At 35.9% G+C, this 22,864-nt stretch overlaps 1 protein-coding gene across 2 annotated transcripts in view; it reads left to right on the top strand.

Moving 5' to 3' along the window:
• Nucleotides 1-22,632, top strand: part of LOC145981359 (uncharacterized) — a 44,596-nt gene extending 21,964 nt beyond the window's left edge. For both annotated transcript variants that reach the window (XM_083114591.1, XM_083114592.1), the window contains exons 4-6: nucleotides 11,846-12,701; nucleotides 15,076-15,116; nucleotides 19,751-22,632. In XM_083114591.1, coding sequence (XP_082970717.1) covers nucleotides 11,846-12,701; nucleotides 15,076-15,116; nucleotides 19,751-20,058 — 1,205 coding nt within the window. In that variant the 3' untranslated portion in view covers nucleotides 20,059-22,632. The remainder of the gene's footprint in view (nucleotides 1-11,845; nucleotides 12,702-15,075; nucleotides 15,117-19,750) is intronic.
• Nucleotides 22,633-22,864: the final 232 nt, after the last annotated feature.

Genomic DNA, 22,864 nt, shown 5'->3' with positions numbered 1-22,864 from the left:
AATAGCAGTGTGTTTGATGGCTGGTTCAAGTTTTGTGTTGTTCTCAAAGCCTAACAGCTCTCCTATAGTACCCAGATCCACTGTTTCTGTAGCAGATACAATCTCTACTCTGTGAGTGACAGAATTTTGAGTTAATACTATACCTCTGGGTAATTGAGCATTTAAAGTGGACAGATTATATTGCCCTGGAGTGATTACAATTTTTTGATCCCCTACTGCAATTTTGTTGTTGTGGTGTGTAATATTAGGGATCAAGTACATGCCATAAAATGCTCTGAGAGCTATTGTTTTGGGATACACTATATCATCATGTAATTTGAGTTTCAATATTGAATTTTGGCTGGTGAGATGGAATTCCCCCATGATGTTTCAGATACCACAGGGCCTTTTGAAAATTTTCAATTGATGGTTTATTTATTTGAGACATATATCTAAGAACAGATAAACACAAATGTCCACAATTAACATCTTTGAAGTTTTGAACACGGGCATTATTGTAATAAAGATTAGCTGATTTTAGATATTTTACTAAATTTTCAGGTGGAACACCTCCAAATGAATCAAACACAAATGCCTCATCTTTTAAATATTTAAGATAACAAATCCAGTGAGTGCCCTGATTTTTGTACTTATCCAAATTAACAATGCCACACTCTTTGTTGAGTGGTTGTTCTGGTAAAGAATCAGACATGTACACACCTCTAAAATTTTTGATGCCCAGTGGCTTGATTAAAGCTTCAATATCTTGGTTTGTAAGCGGCTCTTGTTTTTTTTAAACTTATTCATGGCTCTCTTAACACCTTTGCCTTGTTTCTCCATGGCCAGGTTATGGCGCTTCAATTCATCTAATTCTGCCCTATTCTTCTTGGCATCTATTACTGTTTTTGCTATGGCAGCTGATCCCCCAGCCAAGCTCCCAACAGCACCAAGTGCTGCTAAGATGGCCGGGATAGTAAATATAAATCCACCCACATGTGATTTTTTTCTAGATTGTTGTAATTTTTTTAATTGGGGGGTGCTAAGTAATAATTTCATACCATGGCCCTTGGCAATACAAGAGCTTTTTTTCTTGCGCTGCTTTTTGGTTAAAAGGCTATCAATAGTTTTAAGAGATTTAAGACCTGCATAAGGTATTTGATACATAACACCCTTGGCCTTCATTGTAGGTTTATTATATACATATTCACAGCCCCCACCCCAGTTTTTGCTTGGTGTTCATAGCTATGGTGGTTCCCAATGCTGCTATTTTTTCACTCAAAGAAGCATCTTTGCTTACAAATCTACCAAATGCAGCCTCTTCTAATTTCTTGTCTGCAACATGTCTCTTGTCAAGATCAGAATGTGTGTTGTATGCTATGTCATGGTCTCTACAAGCAGCATCTAGGGGATTAACACCAGGATCACCTCTGTTTAATCTATGGTCCAATTTTGTACCGGGACCACAATACTGATAGCCTGGAATATGTAGTTCAAATGGCAGCTTGTTTATAATGTCATTAACCAACCCCCGGCCCTCAGAAATATTCCAAAATTTAGGTGGTAGAGTATTAATAATTTTTATAAGATATCCAATCCCCTTAGTGTCATTCACTATAAAATTAGACAATTTTGTGCTTATCATGTCCATAATTCCAACCTTTTCATTGTAAAAATTGTGGTTGCCAGCATTTTCCTCCCCAGCTATCACCAATAACCTATCTACAAGTTTCCTGACATCATCAACCCACACAAATTCTTTAGGCAGGGTGTTGTATTGTTTGATTCCACTACCTGTCTTGATTTGTGACCATATGGGCTTGATTAAATTGTTGTATTTTGCTCCACTGCTAGACTTGACTCTTTTTTGTGTGGGATCATTGTTCTGGTATAGAGCATCTGATTTTATTAATATTTCTTTGTAGTGCTCATAATCTTGATCTGTATAGTTGCCAGGCCTTTTCCTAGTCATCAGTTCCCACAACCCAGGTGTGCCGGGATATTTAACAAAACCACCTTTTTCTCCAAGATGAGATTCTGAATATACAATTAGATCATCTCCCATAAATGTTACTCTGAAATTGCCAATTCTATGTATGATGCTACCATCACGCTCTGTGTCAGCATAGAAGCCAAAGACCTCATCTTTGTTGTCTTTAGGTGTGCTTAAATATTTTTGAGCAAGAAGACCCAATTCAATAGGATCCAGAGTAGCTTCAATTCTTCGAGGAGCAACAGGACTAGGTGTATGAATACTGGAAAGTGGGGTGATTGGATAATCTAATATGTTCCTTGCAGCTACAGGTACAAGCTCTGTGATCAAATTTTGATTTTGCTCTGTAACAGTTTTGATATTTTTACCTAATTCACTAATAGCATCAATAATAGGCTGTTCTGTTTGTTTGTGTTGTTCATAAATTCCTCGGTTCTGTGATTTCCATCCCTTAAATCTTTTTACAAGATAATCTCTTAATTTAAGATCATCAATTATATCAATTATATATATACATATATCATTTATATATGTTTATATATGTTTCAATGTCTAGAAAATTGTTAATTTTATTTCTGTATTTACCACTATTGGGTTTTCTTGTCATATCAATTGTGACAAACCCATAACTGTCCTGGTTCCAGCACCTACTGCAAAACTTGGAAAAATCATTGTAGCTCAAGTCCCCACCTACATATTCATCATGTATGTGTTTGAGGTTGGCATGATCTTGATGAAACACACATATAAAATTGCTGTTGTCTCGGATCAGCTGCTTCGGTATTTTTGAAAAAGTCTGTGCCAGGTAGAAGCAATCAATGTTTTTGTGTCGGCCCTGTGTAAAGAAATTTCTAACCTTGTTTTGATTATCCAGTATAATGTCATCAAACACAACAACAGAATTATCGAGACATTCATGGAGTGGCTTAACATCTGATTCAAAAGTGGCAATATCCAATCCATCATATAGCTTCATCAGCTGCTGATATTTTAATTGTTCCAAGCTCTTAGAGAAGACATACAAGTGCCTATTTTTCCAGTCTAACCAGTTGGGTGCCAATAAAAAATTATCAATCATTAGTGTAGTTTTACCACAAGCCGATGGCCCAACAATAAGACATCTAATATTTTCAGGCAGCAACTTGCCATTTCTCTTAATCTGCTGTTCAGGTTCTGGCAGCCTTTTTATAACATCCCAGGTGCTCATATTATCACTTTGTCTGCATCGATCCAGCTGTGTTCTGGAAGTCCTAGCCATTTGACAAATAACTTGTTGCCTTTTCTGCGGATGATTTTTTCTATGAGATATGTGTCAGGCTGTTTAGTTTTGCTGAGTTCTTCTTCATAGAATCTGCCTTTGAGAATTTCTCCTCGGTGATCTTTTATTATATATGTGTTAAGGGTCCCAGGTTTAACTTGAACCACTGTAAATAATTCAGTGCTCCAGTTTCTTGTAAAGCCTCTTTTGAATAAGTGCTTATATTTGCTGATTCTTACTTGATCACCCACCTTGCATTTGGCCTTTCTTGTTGTTGGCTGGTATCTAGGATAATAAACAGTCCTGATCAATTTTTGCTCATCAGATGAAGTTACTTCAGAGGGTTTCATGTTGATTGTGGAATGAACCGAGTTGTTATATTTATGTAGAAGTTCTGGAAGAATATTAAGCCATTTATAATTACCTTGAAGTGTAAATTGTTTATACATAAGATTTTTTAGGGTTTTGTTGAATCTCTCTACAATTGAGGCTTTGAGATCACTGTAACTCGAATAATGTTGTATTGACTGGCTTTTAATAAATTGTTGGAACACAGAATTATAAAATTCTTTGCCATTATCTGTTTGCAAATAGCGCGGTGATCTTCCACTCTGATTGATGATTGTCCTGATGGCTTCTGTAACATATTTTCCAGTCTTGGATTTGAGTGGCACAGCCCAGGCAAATTTTGAAAATTTGTGTGCCCCCAACAAAGAATATGATTCACCATTTACACCAGGTGGCAAAATATATATGCTGTCCCCTGCACAATTTTATTACCAGTTTTTTGTGAGACCAATCAAGATCAAATATTGGCTTCAACCACAGGCACACCACTACCCCACCTTATCAATAACAAATGCTGACAACAAACCAAAAATCACCAGTGTAGAGTTAGAGGATTTTACAGATCCCAATACATTAGAAACATCTTATGTTGAAGATGATGGATCTCTGGAATTTAATATACAAATAGGAGACAAATTATATTTAGAAAATCCTGTAGTATCAGCTGCTGAACACCCCATAGTTGCAATATTCTTGTTTTCATATTATGTCTAGACAAATTATTGTTGATGAATTACACAGACAAGCCAGACATAATTATAAGAGACTGCCAGTAGTCACAAAAGGCATAGATGATTTATGGCAGAGCGACTTGATTGAGATGGCAAGTGGACAGCTGAAAAACTTAGACAAAATCAACAAGGGCTACAAGTATCTACTTACTGTAATAGACACATTTTCAAAATTTGCCTGGGCTGTGCCACTCAAATCCAAGACTGGAAAATATGTTACAGAAGCCATCAGGACAATCATCAATCAGAGTGGAAGATCACCGCGCTATTTGCAAACAGATAATGGCAAAGAATTTTATAATTCTGTGTTCCAACAATTTATTAAAAGCCAGTCAATACAACATTATTCGAGTTACAGTGATCTCAAAGCCTCAATTGTAGAGAGATTCAACAAAACCCTAAAAAATCTTATGTATAAACAATTTACACTTCAAGGTAATTATAAATGGCTTAATATTCTTCCAGAACTTCTACATAAATATAACAACTCGGTTCATTCCACAATCAACATGAAACCCTCTGAAGTAACTTCATCTGATGAGCAAAAATTGATCAGGACTGTTTATTATCCTAGATACCAGCCAACAACAAGAAAGGCCAAATGCAAGGTGGGTGATCAAGTAAGAATCAGCAAATATAAGCACTTATTCAAAAGAGGCTTTACAAGAAACTGGAGCACTGAATTATTTACAGTGGTTCAAGTTAAACCTGGGACCCTTAACACATATATAATAAAAGATCACCGAGGAGAAATTCTCAAAGGCAGATTCTATGAAGAAGAACTCAGCAAAACTAAACAGCCTGACACATATCTCATAGAAAAAATCATCCGCAGAAAAGGCAACAAGTTATTTGTCAAATGGCTAGGACTTCCAGAACACAGCTGGATCGATGCAGACAAAGTGATAATATGAGCACCTGGGATGTTATAAAAAGGCTGCCAGAACCTGAACAGCAGATTAAGAGAAATGGCAAGTTGCTGCCTGAAAATATTAGATGTCTTATTGTTGGGCCATCGGCTTGTGGTAAAACTACACTAATGATTGATAATTTTTTATTGGCACCCAACTGGTTAGACTGGAAAAATAGGCACTTGTATGTCTTCTCTAAGAGCTTGGAACAATTAAAATATCAGCAGCTGATGAAGCTATATGATGGATTGGATATTGCCACTTTTGAATCAGATGTTAAGCCACTCCATGAATGTCTCGATAATTCTGTTGTTGTGTTTGATGACATTATACTGGATAATCAAAACAAGGTTAGAAATTTCTTTACACAGGGCCGACACAAAAACATTGATTGCTTCTACCTGGCACAGACTTTTTCAAAAATACCGAAGCAGCTGATCCGAGACAACAGCAATTTTATATGTGTGTTTCATCAAGATCATGCCAACCTCAAACACATACATGATGAATATGTAGGTGGGGACTTGAGCTACAATGATTTTTCCAAGTTTTGCAGTAGGTGCTGGAACCAGGACAGTTATGGGTTTGTCACAATTGATATGACAAGAAAACCCAATAGTGGTAAATACAGAAATAAAATTAACAATTTTCTAGACATTGAAACATATATAAACATATATAAATGATATATGTATATATATAATTGATATAATTGATGATCTTAAATTAAGAGATTATCTTGTAAAAAGATTTAAGGGATGGAAATCACAGAACCGAGGAATTTATGAACAACACAAACAAACAGAACAGCCTATTATTGATGCTATTAGTGAATTAGGTAAAAATATCAAAACTGTTACAGAGCAAAATCAAAATTTGATCACAGAGCTTGTACCTGTAGCTGCAAGGAACATATTAGATTATCCAATCACCCCACTTTCCAGTATTCATACACCTAGTCCTGTTGCTCCTCGAAGAATTGAAGCTACTCTGGATCCTATTGAATTGGGTCTTCTTGCTCAAAAATATTTAAGCACACCTAAAGACAACAAAGATGAGGTCTTTGGCTTCTATGCTGACACAGAGCGTGATGGTAGCATCATACATAGAATTGGCAATTTCAGAGTAACATTTATGGGAGATGATCTAATTGTATATTCAGAATCTCATCTTGGAGAAAAAGGTGGTTTTGTTAAATATCCCGGCACACCTGGGTTGTGGGAACTGATGACTAGGAAAAGGCCTGGCAACTATACAGATCAAGATTATGAGCACTACAAAGAAATATTAATAAAATCAGATGCTCTATACCAGAACAATGATCCCACACAAAAAAGAGTCAAGTCTAGCAGTGGAGCAAAATACAACAATTTAATCAAGCCCATATGGTCACAAATCAAGACAGGTAGTGGAATCAAACAATACAACACCCTGCCTAAAGAATTTGTGTGGGTTGATGATGTCAGGAAACTTGTAGATAGGTTATTGGTGATAGCTGGGGAGGAAAATGCTGGCAACCACAATTTTTACAATGAAAAGGTTGGAATTATGGACATGATAAGCACAAAATTGTCTAATTTTATAGTGAATGACACTAAGGGGATTGGATATCTTATAAAAATTATTAATACTCTACCACCTAAATTTTGGAATATTTCTGAGGGCCGGGGGTTGGTTAATGACATTATAAACAAGCTGCCATTTGAACTACATATTCCAGGCTATCAGTATTGTGGTCCCGGTACAAAATTGGACCATAGATTAAACAGAGGTGATCCTGGTGTTAATCCCCTAGATGCTGCTTGTAGAGACCATGACATAGCATACAACACACATTCTGATCTTGACAAGAGACATGTTGCAGACAAGAAATTAGAAGAGGCTGCATTTGGTAGATTTGTAAGCAAAGATGCTTCTTTGAGTGAAAAAATAGCAGCATTGGGAACCACCATAGCTATGAACACCAAGCAAAAACTGGGGTGGGGGCTGTGAATATGTATATAATAAACCTACAATGAAGGCCAAGGGTGTTATGTATCAAATACCTTATGCAGGTCTTAAATCTCTTAAAACTATTGATAGCCTTTTAACCAAAAAGCAGCGCAAGAAAAAAAGCTCTTGTATTGCCAAGGGCCATGGTATGAAATTATTACTTAGCACCCCCCAATTAAAAAAATTACAACAATCTAGAAAAAAATCACATGTGGGTGGATTTATATTTACTATCCCGGCCATCTTAGCAGCACTTGGTGCTGTTGGGAGCTTGGCTGGGGGATCAGCTGCCATAGCAAAAACAGTAATAGATGCCAAGAAGAATAGGGCAGAATTAGATGAATTGAAGCGCCATAACCTGGCCATGGAGAAACAAGGCAAAGGTGTTAAGAGAGCCATGAATAAGTTTAAAAAAAACAAGAGCCGCTTACAAACCAAGATATTGAAGCTTTAATCAAGCCACTGGGCATCAAAAATTTTAGAGGTGTGTACATGTCTGATTCTTTACCAGAACAACCACTCAACAAAGAGTGTGGCATTGTTAATTTGGATAAGTACAAAAATCAGGGCACTCACTGGATTTGTTATCTTAAATATTTAAAAGATGAGGCATTTGTGTTTGATTCATTTGGAGGTGTTCCACCTGAAAATTTAGTAAAATATCTAAAATCAGCTAATCTTTATTACAATAATGCCCGTGTTCAAAACTTCAAAGATGTTAATTGTGGACATTTGTGTTTATCTGTTCTTAGATATATGTCTCAAATAAATAAACCATCAATTGAAAATTTTCAAAAGGCCCTGTGGTATCTGAAACATCATGGGGGAATTCCATCTCACCAGCCAAAATTCAATATTGAAACTCAAATTACATGATGATATAGTGTATCCCAAAACAATAGCTCTCAGAGCATTTTATGGCATGTACTTGATCCCTAATATTACACACCACAACAACAAAATTGCAGTAGGGGATCAAAAAATTGTAATCACTCCAGGGCAATATAATCTGTCCACTTTAAATGCTCAATTACCCAGAGGTATAGTATTAACTCAAAATTCTGTCACTCACAGAGTAGAGATTGTATCTGCTACAGAAACAGTGGATCTGGGTACTATAGGAGAGCTGTTAGGCTTTGAGAACAACACAAAACTTGAACCAGCCATCAAACACACTGCTATTAATATACCTAAATTCTTAGCCATAGAGACTCTAAATATTCACTGTAATGTGGCTGAGGGTATGATTACCAAATCAAATGGCATAGGCACTCACAAACAAACTGGCATCATTGCAACATTTAAACCTAATTCTGAATTTATGGAGCCCATCATCTACACTCCATCCCCAACATTATATTTTCCTGTGTGCCATAATAGAATAGATTACATTGAATTGATGGTCACTAATGAAAAAGAAGAATTAGTTGATTTTGCTGGAGCCACAACAACTGCAATCATAGAGATTAATATTTAAATAAAAATACATACAAAAAAAATGGAAAATATTGAGAGTTATGAGCTACAATCATTCCCCCCAAACAGGAGGACATTTGCAAATTTAAATCAACCCAACACAGAGATTGAGGTTGATCTTGATGTAGGGGATGGCTTTATACACCCCCACAGAGCAGATCTATACATCAAATTTGATGTTGTAAAGCTCGATGGTACAGATTATCCGGCAAATTCAAATATAAGATTGGTAGATAATTTTGTGCCGCATCTGTTCTCTGAAATTGAGATCAGAAAGCATGGTGTTGTTATAAACAGAGTGGATTATCCCGGCATTACCTCCACAGCTTTGGCCACACTAAAATTATCCAAAACCGAGGCTTCTTACTACAAAATAGGTGGATTTGAGGCTGGTGATAAAATTATATCTAAAAGCCACACAGTGCTGTTCCCAATGCACCTGTTGCCAGGATTCTTCTCAGATTACAAAGATATTATGTGGAAGGGTGGTTTAAGAATCACATTTAGAAGAGCTGCCAATGATAATAATGCTTTGATGAGGTACAGTACATTAAATTCTACAGGGGAAGCTCTGCCCAATACCCTACCTGATGGAGGCAAATGCATTATTCAGACTATGGAGCTAAGAATCCCAGTTGTTGAAAATGAAGCCAGTTATGCTCTTAAATACAAAGCAGATATAATAAAAAATCCACAAGTACCTTTACAATTTTATACATATCAATGTGTACAGAAGCCTGCCGCTGGTACTTATTATGAGTTTGATGCTACAAATTCATTCTCCAGTATACAATACGACATGCCGGATTTTGTGGTGGTACTGTTTCAGACTGGAAGACACAATAATCAGGAAAAAAATTCAAGTAAATTTGATAACTGCAACATCAAGAACATATATCTTAAAAATGGCAGAAATGAGGTATTTCCTAGAGAAAATTATAATTTAGACATGTCCAAGGATGATTTTCTTAAATTATATGAAGCATTTACGGCATACAAAAGGGTCACTACTGGCAATACTGACATGTATTACACACCAGATGAATTCAAAGCACAGAGACCCATGTTTGTCATCGACACTTCAAAAAGGAAACAAGTTGTGGTTAATGACAGGACAAACATTAAAATTATCTGTGAATTCCACGATACACTCCCCGATGACACCATATGTAGTGTTATTCTCATAGGTGAAAAATCATATGTTTATGATGTAAGAAATGAGAGAGTCACAGAACAATTCTAGAAGATTTCTGCACAATGCATTGTCTTAGTACTAGAAATGCAAGTTGAGGCTGGTGTCCAATTGAACTTAAACCAGAAGTAAATATGGGTGGGTGTGGGTTTTATGAGCATCTTAGCTTAGTTTTAGGTGTGGGCAAAAAAAAATATCAAGAAGGGCATATTTTTGACAAGCTTATGGACAACAATCTGACAGAAGTGCCTTTTGTAAGTGTGGACAAATCAATCTGAGGGGGCTCATCATTTCACAGGAACTTCCCGAGGGCATTTTTACAAAAATCTTGGATTAGACGGAGTACCACACTTGAGCAAAAAGCTCATATGGGCATGTTGAGCAAGTTTTAAGTGTAGGCAAATCTGCCTGAGAGGGGCTCATCATTTCTCGTCCTGGTTGTATAGCCAATTACACTACTTCCGTTGTCAAAAGATATTAATTATTTTTATCTCTGTATAGTGTTTCAATTTCAGTTTTCAGTTTAAATTTCAATGGTCTTTATTCTTGGGCGAGGTTCAACAAATGCTGATCTACCACCTAACCTGACAAAGAAAGATGTAGCAGAGTACCTAGGTACATTATTATACATGAAGATTATAAAACACTACAGAAATAAAATAACATAAAAGAAACTATAAAAAAATCTACAACTACACAAAGAAAATCACAAAAAGAAAACAGATGTCGAGAGTGCATGTCAGATTTTAGGTGCCATGTAACCAAATGAGGATTGCAAAACAGAAGTTCTGCAGCGAGGTATATGGAGATTAGTGGCGTGTCTGGTGGAGTATGAGTGCGTTTCACTCCTGGCTTTAAGCTTTACACTCAGATAGTCCGGGATGTTTTTATTTATAACATTGCAAGTAATGCAGGTCATGTGCAGTTCCCTCTGTCTTGCCATGTTGAGACTTTTGTGCTGATTAAGCACAGGGAGAACGTGCTTCCACCATCCATGGACAGTACTGTCCAAAGTTCTCAACCAACTGGAGAGCCGACCCTGTGGCCGAGTGGTTAGCACATCGCGCTGCGATGCCAAGGGTCCCGGGTTCGAATCCCGGTCGGGCTTGGTTGTTTGTGAATGTCCATTCATCAATTTCATCATTTCATCACTCATCTCCATCTTCGCAAATTAGCCAAGAGACACAAAACGCGAAGTAAAATAAACTAAATCAATCAATCAATCAACCAACTGGACACAAGTATTCATGTAACAGATCAGGGATAAAAGAACAAGAAAGTCATCATGCATCAGAACAATGTAACCCCATTAAGCCTTGTTTCCATTATTATGAAAAAATATAAATATGCTGACCAAGGCAGTAATTTATTTTATTAAAAACATAAACTAAACGTAACGTTTCAACCTTCTAGCAAGGTCTTCATCAGACTCTGTATCAAGTATCAAGTATCTTGATACAGAGTCGGATGAAGACCTTGCTAGAAGGTTGAAACGTTACGTTTAGTTTATGTTTTTAATAAAATAAATTACTGCCTTGGTCAGCATATTTATATTTTTTCAGAACAATGTGTGCCCACACACGTGTGTTGTTGCATTGGCAAAAATTGGCTAATGGAAATATTATATGCTGCCGTACCCTCCTTATTTGCTTGACCTGCCACCCTCGGTTTTCATCTCCTCCCACGGCTTAAACAATTCCTTGGTGGAAGGCAATTTTCATCAGATGAAGATGTTAAAGCAGGGTGGAGGACTATTTTGTATGCGCTGTGGAATCTACGTTTCGTGCTAGTGTCGTGGTGCTGGAGCATTGCTGGATGAAGTGCATTGCTCTCAAGGGTAACTGTGAGGAAAAATAAAACCAAATTCTTACTATGTTTTTCCTTTGTCATTCTTGGAACTTTTAGAGTAACCCTTGTAGTGACCTGCCTGACATCAAGTTAGAATTCATATTTTATTTTTCCTTTCAGAGTCATTCACAGTGCAAGGAAACCAAACGGCTAGAAGTGATACATGTGCATCAGTAAAGGAGGCGAGCACTTCGACTGAAGATGATTCCATATTTCCCAGTTTAGAGATTGATGTGGTTGGAATGTGGGATGTACCTTCCACAAGTGGCGACAATGAACGTACGCTGGATGCTCTTGTTGAAGCAGCAGCAGTTCCTGATGTGACCAACCCCTCCGTCGCTGCACCTGGATGCGATGCGCATGATTCAACATCTAATGATATTATGCGTATGATTTGGAGTGAAAATATTGTTTATGACCCTGCTACGCGACAAGAAATTAAAGTGGAATTATTGCCCCAGTATATCGAAAATAGACTTGGAAAGGCACAAGACTGTGGAAGTGGATACACACCATCACAGCATGGTGGAAATGGACAAGATTGTGACTATACGCAAAATAATTGTACACAAATTTCGCCTCCCACAAGCAGTATTTCCTCAACCAACTGTAATGAGATGGTTACTTACAGTGAGCAAGATACACCAGGATCGTCAACGAAAGATTGCTGTAGTGATTGTAATTCGTGCACAGATCCAAGCAGAAGCATTGGAACATCCGACGCAACAGAAGTGAACCGCGGCAGCCGCGATTCGGCATTATATCCTGGTTTGACCACCATTGTTACGAACACTGGTCGTAAGAGAACTCGTGGGATTATGACAAACAAGATGAAGACAGCCATTAGAAGCACTTACAAGAATCACTCGCAAATATTTGCAGAGAATAAATTGGCTTTGCTAGACTATGTATGCAACATATCAAATCCAAAGGTTGAGGAACAACCTAAGAAACCAAGGAGACGCTACAGTACCAGGTATGTCTAGTTAATTTGTCTAACTTGTACAAGGTACTTTAGTATTATACGGGCTACCTCCAATTAGGTACCTAACCTAACCTTCATATCTAATTAGTTCGTTATAGGAACCTAACCTAACTAATTAGATATGAAGGTTAGGTTAGGTACCTATAGCATAATAATTGGAGGTAGTCCGTATAATACTAAAGTACCTTGTACATTTATTTTAAAGTTAACAGGATTTAACAAACAGGATCTGCTATGATAGATTCATCTTTCATGGCAAGAAAAAGGGAAAGCGAGTATTTTTCTTTACTTCAGCTATGAGATTTATCATTATACAGTCTGACATGCAAATGGTAAAAATTACTAAATGTACACATTGATCCCAATACGGATGCACCAAGACAAATTAAACATATCCTTGCAGTCTGGAGCTCTCCACTTAATGGTTGCGAGCACTTTTGAAAACTACACTTTCTCTTTTGCGAGGCACATTGAATATTGTTTGGTCATGTATTACCACTGTCGGTTTTGTGGAAGCCAGCATTCCATGATAATAATGGATAATTAGCTTCGAGTTATTGAGCCCACCATTGGTATATGACGTTTTTCGAACTGTCTCTCCTGTTGAGAAGAAGTAATTCGAACTCGGCTTTGCATTGGACACAGCCATCTCACACATGGCCATTTGCTGAAAGGGCTGGGCTCTCCAATTTGTCATGTCTGTTGCTACGTCCCGCGTAGCGGTGCACTTCACAAGTACACTTACCTTATAAGCTCAGCAGAGCATGCTGGATAATCCCAGGGTTCGGGCTAAGTAACTGCGTTCCTTCCCCTTGGATCCACAGGTGAAGTCCAATGACAACCCACGAGGTTGTCCTCCTGATACAGGTATCCACAAGTACGAAATACACTTTCGAAATAAAGAAAAACCGGAATATGTTCAACTTTACGTTTATTATAGACACGCACGTATATCATGTAAGACTAAAATTACAATTCAAATACTTTAGAACGATACAGCACGAGATGCGTAAGCCTATCTTTCCCGTAACGCGAAGCACCTCTTGCTACTTCAAATCTCTCCGCGCAACTACTAACCGTTTTTCTGGAAGGCGAAAACACCTCCTCAGTTACACATTGTTACCAGACACAATAACCTTTTAATACTAGGAAGTTTGATAAAAGCCAACAGTAATATATTAGAAATGTACAGTAATCTGGCACAGTGAATTTAGGTATGTGGTGGCAACAATGCAATGAAAAGCGCGTGATCTTCTCACACCACAAGAGTTTAAATAAATCAACAATGGCTTTCAAAATATAAAAGAAACGAACGGCATTTGCCAGAAACATGAAACAACAAATAGATATAAAGAATTTAACTCAGAAATTATTAACTTAGGCTTCACTAACTTGATTAAAATTAAACTTGCAACAATCTTTAGAACACTTAAAGGCAAATATATTTATGAATATATATATGAATTATGAACTGTATAATACCAACTATAATAAGCATGAAATAATAATATATATAATAATAATAATATAAAACCACGAAGTAATGGCAAACTCGGGGTCATTACACTGTAATGTCATTTTAAGTGTTCGGCATATTCTTCTGCCAACTCAGGCAGCCTTTTAATCTTCCCAAATGTTTATCATCCCTCTTGGGAGATGTCGAAAGTGTTTTACCTAATGTTTTTACCTTTTTGAGAAGAGCTGGTCACTTGCACTGCCTGTGAGAAGGGTTTAAGTATATTCTTATCTTTTTAATGTCGTCTTTGTCCTGTGCCGGTCAAAACGAACAAAAATAAGTTTGTAAACACACTGTCAAGCATAATTTTGGAGTTTTTATTGTAAATCCTCAGAGTTTATAGTGAGAAGGATGTGACTGCATAGTTTCTTGATGCCTGCTTGTGCACTTGAAACTTTCAAATGGAGATTCGGCTCGAAATTTAGTCTATTATAGATTTCGAACAAGTATTTTATTTCAAAACATGTGAGTGTCGGCAACAAAATTAACGTTATTTTCCTGTTGAGTTAAAGCTATGAAGTCTGCTCTACACACCTGCAGCAAAAATGTTGTCTTGTGGGTGTTCTCAACATTTCTCTTGCGAGCTGATCGCGTACACGTACCACAGTTTGATATCCACCTCTGTATTTGAAAAAAAAATATTTTGTACCACTCGGATATTAATATGCATACCCAGAGTTCACATAAGAGCAGTTAACCTTAACTATTAACATATTAACAATATGTAACGTGTCTTTCTTTGCCTGCATGGGATGAAATTAATTTTACAAAATGACTGTGCATGATGTATATCTTTTTACGTTTTATTGAATAATTCACCACCCCTACTAAAGTTTCATTTCATTTCAGGAACAGAAAAGATTGCCAGAATACCAGTCCAGCACCTTGTGGTAAGTTATTTACAATTTTTAAATAATGTATGAAAGGTAATTGTCATGATTAGGGATGTGCGAGGTTGAAAAATGTTTGGTTGGGACCGGAAGTTTTTAACTGACATTCAGGGTGCAAAAAAATTGCCATTTCCCAACTAAGTTGAGAAATTTTCAGGGTAAATGTTTTGGAAAATATCCTGACATTAAAACATCTAATTCGACATACTATTTCCCCCTGAAGTGATTGCTTTTAGATTTCTGTAATAAAAACTGCTAATTTTTAAGGAATTTCACTGCACTTATTGTGCAGAAAACTTTTAAATATGGTTGTTTAGAACATGCCACCTGTTCGGGATCTTGAAATATCAGGAAACAATTCCCAAAATTGGGATGAGGATGGGATTCCCCCCCCAATCTTGGTACTGACTTTTCAGGACACTGTTGCTGCAGCCATGAACCTTCGGATTTAAGAAGGTTAGAGAGTTAGTTAGTTAGTTGTTGTAAATATAGTTCAGTGTGTTATCTTTTGAGGGAAGAACAAGGATGGGAAAATTCCAATGTTCTTATTTTCAGTCCCTTTCAACCTAAGGCATAGTTCAAACTTCTGAATGCTTGCTTCTTTTTTTCTTTTCTTTTTAGGCATTCCATGACTTTTTATAAATGTATACTATGCACCTTGCAAACTTGAAACTATTCCTTATTCTTTTGTAACACATGAACATCATCTGTAAATAAGTTTCTTAATATAAAAAATCATTGATATAGATTTAAGTGACAATGTAGGGAGGAAAATTAAATCAAGAGGTTTTTTAAAGAGCGAGACCAAGAAAGCAGAATAAATGGGCTTATCAAATCACCTGTAATGTGGCTGAGGGGTCATATCTCCAACACCCCCCCCCCCCCCCATCCAATGAACCAATGCTGAATACAATGATTGTAATATTGGGCATATTTTAAAAGTTGCATGAGTTTAACTTATTAAACAAATTATGGCCATTCTTAAAGTTAATATTCATGGATGAAGTTTGTTCTCGCACGAAATGCACAGACTGGGAGAATAGATTGTTCAGTGAAAATTGCCTGTTACTTATACACATGCAAACTGCATTAGCTCAGCAAATACAATATAATTTAAACAGATAGAGATATGAGGCAAAATGAACAACTGTTCTTAAATGTTATTAAAATGAATGTTAATGTCTGAAATAGAGTTTTTATTTCTGCCAGAAAGACGTGTCTTCTGCTGGATGCCATGTGGAAATTTTCTATACACGAAACTGCAACTGACGTTTCCGTAAAATGACTGGTTTCAGCAGTTTCACAAGGCCAGTTATTTTCATTGATTGATGCATCTTGTTAAAACTTCAGGAAAATACCCATTGTAGTGTACAGTTAGTTTTGTACTTGTGCACTAGGAGTCTCTGACCCCTTTGAAATAATCCCCATCCATTACTGGAAATATCACTGGAACTTTTTCATTTGATGGTTGGTAGAGATCAGAAAATTTGTCACCCTTTTATGACAGCCTTTATGGTTAACCATCTGCTGGCCATGCACCTGAAAATTTTCACCAGGTGCCTGAATTTTTAAATTCACTTCTTTTGTTTTCCTTCAATATTTCGAGTTTGCTTGAAATTTCCATTACTTTTTTTTTTAGATAACAAGTATGTACAGGGTGTTTTTAAATGTTTGTGTGTTTCTGTATCATGAGTTCATTAAATCAAAATAATAAACATGCTATTATAAATTTTTGCAGTGTTGCTAGCTGAATTTGAAAATCTGCAGTGATATCGTAGATATTCATATGGTGTCTGCAACGGAGATGCTAGTGAGTCTTTCTCACACTGCCCGGGAACAAACAAAGAAATGACACACTACCATTTCCATTCCAGATGCCGTACCCTTAGTGTCACGTTTCGTAACTGTCATGTACACTGTGTGAGGATACTTAAAGAAATTTCATACTAAAATGTAGTGATGTGATGAAGCTGAAAATTTACCAATGCCGATGTACTCACCGATACTGATGCCAAAATTTAACTGATTCCGATACATAAGATTATTCAACAGAAATGGAATGTTATTTTCAGCATGACAAAACTAAATTTGTTTATACATTTGTATTGTGTATTATATATATATATATATATATATATATATAGGGGAGGGTGGGGTAAGTGAGACAGGTTGGGCAAGTGCATCCATCCTAGCTAAATTGTAGACCATGATAGAAAATGACTTCGCGAGAAGCTAGTTGGTGTCATGGAAGCTGGAAAGGCTGTGTGCGAAGAAGTTGTACGCTCACTTGAAAATTGACGATTTTATAGGTATATATTTATTTTCCGTGTTATATTTATAAGGATTATGGTGTATACAGAAGTCTACATTCCATTTTGTCAATACATGTTAACACTTGTAATATATTTATTGCATTTAAATATCTCTTCACTGGCATCTGGTGAATGTAGCATTATTAGACAGGCATGCAGGCGTCAAGTAAATAAAACACGTGGGGTGGGGTAAGAGCGTCCACTTAGAATCTTAGACAGTCGCACTTGTTCCAAGTTTGATTGATTCACTGGTTATTTTTTGTTGTGTTACTACAGTTATAGTTTAATTTTAACAACAATGCCCCCATGTGTATGCAGTATGCGTGCTAAATTTTTCGTTCTGGGGAATGCCCACTCATTCCTTTTGCCAGTTAATTTTACTGTCTGAAGGACTCTCCAGCACATTCCATTAATCTGGACACATGATTTTAAGTGATTATAACGTTTGTCTGGTGAAGGTTATTTGCCAAGTTTTATTGTTCAATTTCTGTATCTGGCTGGTCTCATTTGCCACACCCGGTGGGGCAAGTGCGTCCACTTGATTTATTTCAAATTTTTAACAGAGAAGTTAATTATTTTTTTTGTATTTGAACTAGATAAAAATATTCATAACTGTTCTTCGTGTAGCCTGGTAAAAGTTTGTTTCTTCCCAAATAAATAATGTGCACACTATTACCTTTCTTTTCTTAAGGGTCTCACTTGCCCCACCCTCCCCTACAGATACATTCTCGGAGATTTAACGTTAGTACAAAGCAGTTCTTTGAAATGCAAAACAAATTCCTGTTCTTAATATTGGAAATTTAATGGTGCCAGATTCAACTTCAGAAACACGAGTTTTTGAAGCACTTGTGGAAGTAACATACTTCTCTTATCGCAAATCTGTCCAGCAACACTGAATACTGATGCAGCAGGTATGCCCAAGTATTTTCTCATTTTTGAATTTCCAGTACAACAGTGGATTCTGTTCACGTGAATTAGTCAGTTCAACAATATACTGCTCTATTTCTGATTTTCAAGTAGGTTGATCATCTGAATTAGAGTCTGCAATAAATTTATCACAAAAACCCACAGTGATGAAGATCCATTAACCTATTTCTTAGTAAATTTTACAAAATTAAAATATAAAACTTATTAGAAGGTAAAAGGTTAGGTTAGTTTAATCTTGTATTATGGGTACTGGTAAAAGATTAGGTTAGTATTATCTTGTATTATCGGTACTAGTTTAAATATAGCGTTCTCCAATAAGAACGATATGATTTTACAATGAAATAAAATAAAAATCATTTCAGGTACAACCAAATGTTTTATATTATTTTGAAGCATAGTTTTGAATAACACATCATTTAAGTGTCCACCTCGACTTCGAGCACACAAGTGAATTCGATGACTTTGTGCAATAACTCGGGCCTAATGTCATGAATGCAGCGTTCGATGTTCAATCTTAATGCATCAAGGGTTCGTGGTCTGTTTGCATAGACTGTAGATTTCAAATAACCCCACAAAAAGCAATGTAAAGGAGTTAAATCGCATCTTCTTTAAGGCCAACTGACAGTTGCATTTATCCTTTTACCAAACTGTTCTTGCAATACGTTGATAGTGGGATTGGCAGTCTGACATGTGGCACCATCTTGTTGGATGTCCTCCAAATCAATTTCACCTAAATTTGGCCACGAAAAATCTGTAACATCAATCGGTACCGCTCACCAGTCACTGTAACTGCATCTCCTACCTCGTTTTGGAAAAAGAAAATGATCTGATGATGACCCCATGCCATAAACCACATCATAGTGACCTTTTGCAGATGCAAGGGCTTCTCGTGAATCTATTGTGGATTGTTTTCACACCAAAAACGACAATTTTGTTTGTTAACATATCTACTTAACCAGAAATAAGCTTCATCTGAGAAGATAATTTTTTGCCCCAAATTACGATCCATTTCAAGTTGCTCTAAAGCCCAAGAACCAAACGTTCTTGAAACATGTATTTAGCCATGATGAATTGTCACAGTATACTAAACACACATGACAACTAGTGACAGTTATAACATTTGAAGCATAGGTGCCAGTTCATTTCAAAATCATGTCATTCTTATTGGAAAACCCTTTATTAGATATATGCCGATGCCAATATGTCAATTTCTGCCGATGTTCATACCTCAGTAATCGGCTTCGGCACATCAGTACTGAAATGTGTCATGGATTGAAAAACATTTTGGATCTGAATATGTGGCTGTGTGGTGTTAAATGAAAAATGGAGCTTTGGTTTATCTAAGTATATTTTAATATTAATTGCAGCTTAATAAAGAATTCTCCCCTTTTTTAGGAGCAAGAATGTGTATTGGCTGTAAGTATGTGCCTCGCAAACCAACATTAGCCAGCTTAAAGGAGGAAGAAATGCAGCAACGCTGTCTTACGAGTAGTGTGAGATTCCAAGGGGGTCGAATTGAGAATGTCTCGTATTCAAGCGAAGCTCTTGGAAGTGACAGTGACAGTGTGCAGATGAATACTTCAGAAGCCAATAGAGCACTGTGTCAAACCGTGCTGGATCCAGGTTGTTATAATATTAGGAAGGCGAAACTAAAGAGGAGCCATAGGATGTATGATGATCCTGAGTTTGATCTCTTTCTCTAAGCTCTCTGTGATAAAATAGAACATAGAAAAGGCATCCACATGCCACCATTTCACTAAGTAATAAATCGTTTTGGCATGTACTTACTTCGTTCTCAAGCTTTCGCCACATTATGTGGCTTCCTCAGGAGATAGGACAAGTACAGTAAAGATTAACACATTGGAAGGTAAGTTTATAGGTTAAAAAGATAAAAAGACTGCAAAAGGTAATAGACAAAGCAGTGTCTTGTCACTCCTTCCTACTCCAACTCTGGCTGGCAACCTTTTTTAACCTTTAAACTTACCTTCCAATATCTTACCCTACTATACTTGTCCTATCTCCTGAGGAAGCCACATGATGTGTTGCAAGCTTGAGAACAAAGTAAGTACAGGCCAAAACTAGTTGTAATTACTCGGTGAAAATAGAACATGTTTACTTCTTCATTGAACACAGAAAGCAGATTTGTTTTTTATCATTGCTAAAGCAAAATCTGAAAGAGTTGCTTCGGTAAGTCACGTTCTTCAGCAAGGTGTAAAAGCATCTGAAAACTGGAGCTAAGAAAAGTGTTAGTTATATCTACAATAAGTATTACATCCTTTAGTGAATTCTTATTCAAATATGATATTTGAAAGTTTCAAGAAAAATCTGTGATGTTAAATTCCTCTGCAACTAGAAACCTTTGTAGTGAAGATTTATGTTGTTTTCCTCAGAATTATATTATAGCTTACAGTCAAGCCTATGTAGTTATACTACTTTAATATTTTATTTTGGTTACCGTATGTTTGATTTCAAAATAAATTATTTATATTATTCTCCATTGTTCGAGAAAAATACTGGAACAAGTTGTATTGAATATGTATTTTATATTCATGTTGCTGTTATATATAGGATTTTTATTATTACATGTCTCGTATGTATACCTCTCTAGTAGTTTACTTAATTCTAATTTTAAAACCCAGTCTCCCCCCTGAAAGGTTGAGCAGATATTGTTATGCAAGTACCATAGCATAGCTGATATTATCCAGTGCTTTTCATTTTTTTGTACAATTGTAATTGTCGTCCGTTTATAATAACTTGACATAATGATCTCAAACAACTGAAGTTTTCATGTTAGTTACTTCAACATTTTTTTATTTCTTTGAAGATTTTTTATAATATAAACCTATTGTATCTCAATATTGTAATTCTTTAATATTTTAATTTTATCACCTGTTTTATTAAATAATAAATTTAATAGTAAGGTGTTTGATAGTTCTTACACTTTAATATTACAGAATAGTTTCCAATTAAAGTGAATGGTAGAAATCCAATACTTCTTTCAAGAATTTTACATTTTCCCCACATTTTAAATTTTGTCTCCCTGTATCCATCGAAAAACACTGTCTTTTATTGTTCTGTGCCAATAACCTTTTCATTGCATTTGCTCTTCTATAACGCGTATGTTTTATAACTGAAGTTTAGAATACAAACTATTTATTTACGCAGATCTAGTCTTGAAAACCAGTATTTATTTTTTTATGATTTAAAAATACTTTTTTTTTGTATGTTCCACAATGTGGCTTTTTCACCTGATGTTGTTCATAGCTTTTGCTATAACTAGGGTGTAGCTGATATCTATACCGATACTTGAAGATTGTGGCAATTCAAAATAGTTAACAATATTTATCAGTTTGAATATACAAATCTTCCATTTCAACTATATCATAGTAATCTACCAGAGATTTGCCTTAAAATATTTACAGTTGTTCATAAGATAATTAGCTAATCACAAAATCCATTTTGTTCCACAACGTTGTTGCAAATAGAGCATATTTGTATAAGTTCCAAGATGTTTAGACTCGGAGAAAGTGTTGCACTGCATTTCTCGAGTCCGTGAAACATTCTGAACTCTGCAAAATATCAGCCAGTATTGATAATTATATTCCAGCTGGTACTTTCCGATACCAATACCGATGTATTAATTGCCTAGCCCCAAATATAACCATATAAAATTATTACCAATCTGTGAAGAATTGCCACTTTATAATATTTGAATTAAACAATCAAAACCTAATGTGATAGCCTATGGGAAGTCGAAACAACTTGTTTTAGTAAATGTGATTGTTGATTTTTTTCCATTTGAGTCACTATCAAAATACTGTAATTTTCATGTCATTATTATCAGTCTTTATATAGCAAAACAGTGTAAATTAAGCTGTGATGATTCTTCCATAAATTAAACCTTAGCATGTAATTATGTGCCAGCTGCATAATTATTTAGTGTAAAAGTATAGTTTGAGTTTCTCTGAATTATATATATTATAAGTTGTATTTTTAATGTACACTTTAACTACTTGTATTAATCTTGTATTTGTGTTCTTTCCTCTCATGATTTTTCTTTTGTTCCATGAGGTGTTATTCAAAATAAAATGTGATGGTTCCATAACTCAGACAAGTTTATTTTGCTCAATTGAAATCCACTTATCTAGAGGTAAATACCTCAATTATAGTGCCTTCAGGCAATAAATTTTATGAAAACATATCTTGTTCCTTAAATATCAGCCTATGACTTATTGTTACATGTCATTGAATATTCACATAGTACTTTGTATGTTTTATTGAAAGTCTCAAATAAATTTTTTGTAAATGAAAATGTATTTTTTTGTTCTTGGAGCATTTCTTCATCTAGCAATCAACAAATTGTTCTGTCTTTTATTTGCTCACTAGCAATGTGGAAACTCTGAAAAGAATATGAAATCTGGCAAAAGAAATGGAACACCTACAGGGTGTCTGAAAAGTCAATACCTATTTTTAAGTTGCTAATACATAATGTAGAAACTATTGTATAAT

The sequence above is a fragment of the Lepisma saccharinum genome, chromosome 29 (genome assembly GCF_977018435.1).
Source record: "Lepisma saccharinum chromosome 29, izLepSacc3.1, whole genome shotgun sequence".
Lineage (NCBI taxonomy): Eukaryota > Metazoa > Arthropoda > Insecta > Zygentoma > Lepismatidae > Lepisma > Lepisma saccharinum.
This window is presented reverse-complemented; position numbering and strand designations above follow the sequence as displayed.